General features: G+C 34.7%; 1 protein-coding gene across 1 annotated transcript; it reads right to left on the bottom strand.

Annotated features, from left to right (window-relative positions):
* Positions 1-3,903: 3,903 nt before the first annotated feature.
* Positions 3,904-5,179, bottom strand: LOC129947240 (uncharacterized). The gene is made up of 2 exons (XM_056057736.1): positions 5,022-5,179; positions 3,904-4,946 (listed from the first exon to the last, which is right to left on the bottom strand). Exons 1-2 carry the CDS (start codon positions 5,028-5,030, stop codon positions 4,272-4,274), a joined length of 684 nt encoding a protein of 227 aa, XP_055913711.1. The 5' UTR covers positions 5,031-5,179; the 3' UTR covers positions 3,904-4,271.
* Positions 5,180-6,297: the final 1,118 nt, after the last annotated feature.

Raw genomic sequence — 6,297 nt, 5'->3', positions numbered from 1 at the left:
TAAGAATATTGCCCTAGAAAAATAGCCCATCTCTGTAAGCGCGCAGCTGCTACTGCAGGCGTTTGTTTATTGTGTCCGAAAATTTCCCGTAGAGGCTTATGATCGCTTAGCAAAATGAATTTATTGCCATACAAATATCGGTGAAATTTTCGAACTGCATAAACAATTGCCAATGCTTCACGGTGAAGCTGGGAATATTTCTTTTCAGCGTCACTAAGAGTAGACGATGCAAACAGTATTGGGCGTTCCTCGCCATCAATCATATGTGAGAGCACGGCCCCTACCCCGTATGGACTTGCGTCACATGAAACAATAATTGGTTTCTTTGCATCAAAGTGCACTAACAGCTGATTATTCATAAGTAAATCCTTACTTTTTTGAAACGCTAATTGACAATCATTTTGTCCAAACAAATTTTGAATTCTTACGCAGAAGATCATAAAGCGGTTTCAATTCAGACGAAAGCAGCGGCATAAATTTTCCATAGAAATTTAATAACCCTAAATAAGACTTCAAACTAGTAACATCGTGGGGTGGAGGTGCACATTTTATGGCATCCATTTTATCTTTTGTTGGTCTAATTCCTTCCTTGCATATTTCGTGTCCTAAATATTTAACTTTTTCTTGGAAGAACTTACACTTCCCTTCATTAACTTTAACCTGATACGCGTCAAGTCTATTTAAAACTTCTTCAAGTTTCTTCTCACAATCGTCTAAAGTCTCACCTCCAACGAGTATATCATCTTAGTACCCAAATACCTTCGGTATTCCTTGTAAAATTTGATCTATAATAGATTGAAATAGAGCGGGAGCTGAGCTCAACCCAAATGGGAGTCTTGTATAGCGATATAGACCCTTATGCGTATTAATAGTGAGATATTCTTGAGATTTTTCAGATACTTTGACCTGTTGGTATGCACCTGATAAGTCAAGTACACAAAAATAAGCACAATTACTGAGGCCTGCGAATATTTCATCAATTTTAGGTTTGAACTAATTTATTAACAGAAACCTTACAGTCTATACATATTCGCAAATTATTGTCCATTTTGGGTACAACTACGATGGGTGATGCCAACCTACTATGGCGAACTGCCACCAAAATGCCTTCCGAAACAAGACGGTCTAGATCTTTTTCTACAGCTTCTCGCAAACTAAACGGCATAGTGTACGGCTTAAAAAATATGGGTGTTGCATTGTCCTTTAAAATAACATCCACTTCCAAATCTTTTATAGCCCAATTCAGACTTTTCGAAAATACCGAATTATATTTATTTTTGAAATAATTTAAATCTTTAACACTGTTCAATCTATTGATATTCATAAACCGTTCCCGCCAATTGGGCACAAGAATATCCAACCACGATCTTCCGAGTAATGGTGTGAAATTCGTATTTGATTTCACCACAACCAATTCTAAGGAAAAATATTTATTTTCATGCAAATCTCTAACTCGAACATCGCATACACCTTCAACACAAACATTGTCACCTGCAATCAAACATAATTTTTTTTCAACCGATCTCAACCCGCTCATGACTGAAGCAGATGCTCCAGTGTCAACTTCCATATATACTAAACTACTGTTAATTTCTATATTTAAATTGCATGTATTATTAATATTAGAAATATGATTTAAATGGCCTAACTGTAAATTTTGTATACTTATACAATTTGCTTGGTAATTTTGCATATTACTTTTTGCTCTCCCTGAGCGTGCAGTTGATGATGATCTGGGTGAACGGCAATTTCTGGCATAATGACCGTTGCGTCCACAATTAAAACATTGGAAGTTCAAATTGCTGTTGTTACTCTGCTTTGCTCTATTTACAGCTGATGGAGAACTCTTCTTTTCATCTCTCGGTTGGTAACTGTGTTTTTTTTTTTCCTTTGCGGTGTACGACTTCGATGAAACTTGTTGGTGTTTTGGTAATCCATATGACATATGGAACCGGGATGGAGTAGCTGCATGTTATTTTTCGTGAGCTCCAAAGACTTTGCTACTTGACATGCTTTATCAAAATCCATCGACGATTCATTTAATAATTTTTGTTATATTGATTCGTCTTTAATACCAACAACAAATTGGTCTCGCAGTGATTCATCCAAGAATGTTTTAAAGTCACATTTTTCGGACAAGTTTTTCAACTCAAAAATGTAGTCCCCTATAGATTCATGGGTTTGTTGGAATCTTTTGTGAAATTGGAATCTCTCGGCAATTATGTTTGCTTTTGGCTTAAAGTGTGCCTTTAAAACTTTAATTAATTCTTTGTATCCTTTTGAGTGAGGTTCAGCAGGAGCTACTAATGACTTTACAATTTTATACGTATCGGGCCCCATAAGTGTGATTAAAAATGACCCTTGCAGAGAATCATCTACTATTTTGTTAATAGCTAGCAATTGGTCCAACCGTTCGGCATAGCTATCAAAATCATCACCAGGAGAAAAAAATTCAATTGACCCAAAGAACTGCGTCATGATGCAAGCATCCACGTGTTTCACTTGTTCTGAATCGAAATTTTCGTGAGTATCGTCGAATTGATCAGAATTACTGTCACTGTCTAGATCAATTTTTATTTTAATGTCTAATTTATCCACTTTTAATTCGTTTTATTCCTCGTCGCCAAATAATATGTTCTTAATCAAAAAAAAAAAAAACAATTCGCGTTTCGTTATAATTTAATTTTAAGTTTTATTACTAATCTTAATGTTTGCAGTACCTTGATCTAAACCTCACTGACCCACATAATTCAAACTTAAAACTCAGGTACCTACACCCGAGGCTCATAGTATAACCTTAATGTAAAGGAGAGTCAGAGAGTAATAGATCTATGTATGTATACATAAAATTATAAATTCAAATAAATACATAATTTACAATTACATATCAAGTATTTGGTAGGGAACCCTTTATTTTGCAGTACAGAAGCAATTCTTCTTGGCAAAATTTCAACCAAAGCCTCACATTGTGACTTTGGAATTGCATACCAAGCATTTTGAATCTCCTGCCACAATTGGGTTAAATTGGATGTTTTTTGTTTGCTCAATGTAATGTTCAACATCATTCCACAAATTCTCGGTCGGTTTGAGATCGGGTGGTTGTGCTGCCCACTTCAAAAAGTCGATTTTATTCACCTCTAAGGCACACTTCACTATAACTTTGAAGTGTGTTTAGGGTAGTTGTCGTGCATGAACGGCAAATTGTCTTCTCCGAAGGGTATTATATGATTCAACAGGATATCTGTACACACGTTCTGCCTGTACCAAGTTTTATCGATATACTATAGATATAATATATATAACTAATTTGAAGATGGTAAAGTTTATAATTTAGATTTGATACTTTCATTTCAAGACTTTTGCACTCTTCTGAAGTCTTTCTAGGTATTTTACTCGTTTTGCAATGTTGTGCAATCCTTGCATTCACATAAGATCTCTTAATAATTATTAGCAATTTCCTGCATAATAAAAAGAATAAAAAGACTTTAAAAAGATTTTAACACTACAATTAAATCCAAAGTCTGCAAAAAAAACCATAAGGCCCAAATTGATTGCAGTAAAATAATTGATTGACAAATTATTGCAATATTTTTAAGGTCAACTAATTAATGATTTCAAAGTTAAAAGTCCCAGTCTCTGGATCATTTCACTGAATGCAATCTTTAATTCAAATTCGCAAGAGATTACATTCACAAGAGGCTATATTCATACCGTTTGTAACACAGACAATAATGGATTGCTCAAGAAACGGGTTGTCGTAACAAAGTCACTTTTGCTTCAAAACGATCTCTTTATCACATTTTCCAAACAATTCTTTTACTTTTTTATGTATCAAACCAGGAACTTTACGTTAGTACAAACTGTATGTGCATATTTTGTACTTTAACTATAAAGACAAAAAAATCAAGCGAAAAGTGTATTTTATTGCAAACATAAAATTTATTTTTATTTACAAAATATTGGAGTGCACAATCACTTTATCTTAAGATATTTTATCTTGCGCTAAAAAAAAAGTTAAAGATCAGTAAGGTCACAATGCTTCTAAATGCCTGTTAATATTATGGAATCAAAAGTCAAACTCACTTAAAATAAAATGTTCATTGTTTTTGCAAAATCCTAACTTTCAATTAAAAGTATGATCGAAAAATGATGAAAAACTTTACCTACTTTTACTTTTGGATCTTTGGATATGTAAACTAAAAAATACAGTTTTTCGTTTTTTAATTGACTTGAAAATTACATCACTTAATGCTGAACTTAAAAAACATTTTCTACCACGACCCAGAACGTGCACTACTTGACGCTGAAGCTTGTGCATTTGAGTAACTTCCATGTTGGCTATAACCACCACCTCCGAGATTATTGTTACAACAACCTCCTCCACCATTATTTGAGTAGCCTAAATTTCCACCATTTCCATATCCAGAATTCGCAGAACTTACAGCATTTGCATTCGCCGTTGCAGTGCCTCCACCGAAACCACCCCCACTTGAATATCCACCTGGGGCGGAATAACCTCCTTGATTTCCATGTCCCCCATATCCACCTTGCCCACTGTATCCACCTTGGCCTACGTATCCACTCTCACCGCCATAACCACCCTGATGACCACCATATCCACCACTGCTATAAACGGGAACAGTTTTGTAGGTGTGCACTGGGACAGTCTTTATCGTATGAACCGGAACTTGTTCAACGGTGTGAATTTGCACTGTTTGTGGACCTGAATATCCACCACCACCACCTCCGTAGTTGCCTCCGCTGTATCCTCCACTGTATCCTCCACGATAACCAGAGGCATATCCGCTTTCATATCCGCCACCACCTCCAAATCCAATGTGCTTCGAAAGGGTTAGTCCCAAACCACCATTGATTAAACCTTTTAACTTATGTAAAGTGGGTTTTGCCATCACAGCCGAGAGGCTCACCAACAAAATTATCGCGACCTAAGAATAATAAAAAAAAAATTAAGTAAGTTGATGCGTAACGCAGCGAACGCGTATCCCTTTAATCCTTATTACCGTTTTCATATTTCACAACTACGAGTATTTTCGACTTGATGTTTGATTGATATCGAGTTCACTTATCAGACTGAGTTGCCTCATAAAGTTGACAATCTTTTTTATACTTCGATAGGGTGGGAATTAATTCCAATCACGTCCCGTAAAACGCTTAACGAATATTTTAGAAAATAAAACAGGATAAAAAACATCATCAGACAGACGGAATTATAGAGGCAGAAGATAGGTAGGTATTAACATTTGTACAATTATATTATTGTACATGAACATAGAACCCAGATGGCGCGAAAAGTCTCCAACTCTCATAATCATCATCATCATCGTCGTCGTCGTCAGTTCAGTAATTAAGTTTATTCACGATATAAACTGGGAATTCCGCGGGCTATCAACGAAGTCCATAAAGCTATCTTTTTTATTCGCTGTTCATCCTCCCTAGAATTACCTCATTGTAAAAGAGATAGTAGGTAAAGTAAGTAAAGTACTTACTAGCTGTATAATGGATTGGTGGGAGTCAAGTTGTGTTTTTCTTTTTATTTTTAGGTGCATCATCATGGCACGCAATTAATTTTATTGTTGAAAAGTTGTAATAACCGCAAAACCAGGTGAATTGCTACTTTTGTTGGTAAAAGTGATAAAAACACATTGATGTGTGAATAAATTAATTAATAAAGTTGTAAGGGATTTGCTTTAAGGGTTACGGTGAGTGAGCATTGGGGGATTCCATAAATCTACCTGCACACGATGTAACAAGGGAAAATTTTATATTTTTCACAAAATAAAAAGTGGTAGATAATTTTGTGAATAATGAATTTGCTTACTTACATTCTTATGTTGTTATCACTTAACCTTTTAAGTTTGGAAAAAAGTACAATGAGTTTTCAATGCTCATTTTATTTAAGATAAGTTATGAATATGTAGAAAATGGTTGACTAATATTTCTTCATACTTGAGTAAGTTATTAAAAGACAAAATTCATATTCATACCACATATTTAAATTTTTTTAATAATGGCGCTTGAAACATTTTTGGCTCACTAAACCAAAGATGGGTTTCTTTAAGAATGAAGATAAGGACATACTTATAAACAATTGGAAATTAATTGGTTATTTGATATACGAGTATACATTGTGCAAAAATTGATATCACACCATTAATTTGTTATCTGTATTTAAAAGTAAACGATTTTTACATCTGATTGCGAATGTATTCTTGTTTTATACCTGTCAAGTTTGGTGTATCATTGGGCAGGTTCAGACAAATAAGGGAAGTCTTTGAA

This window comes from Eupeodes corollae, chromosome 2 (genome assembly GCF_945859685.1).
Source record: "Eupeodes corollae chromosome 2, idEupCoro1.1, whole genome shotgun sequence".
Taxonomy (NCBI): Eukaryota; Metazoa; Arthropoda; class Insecta; order Diptera; family Syrphidae; genus Eupeodes; species Eupeodes corollae.
The sequence above is the reverse complement of the archived record's forward strand: the minus strand, read 5'-3'. Positions and strand labels throughout refer to the sequence as shown.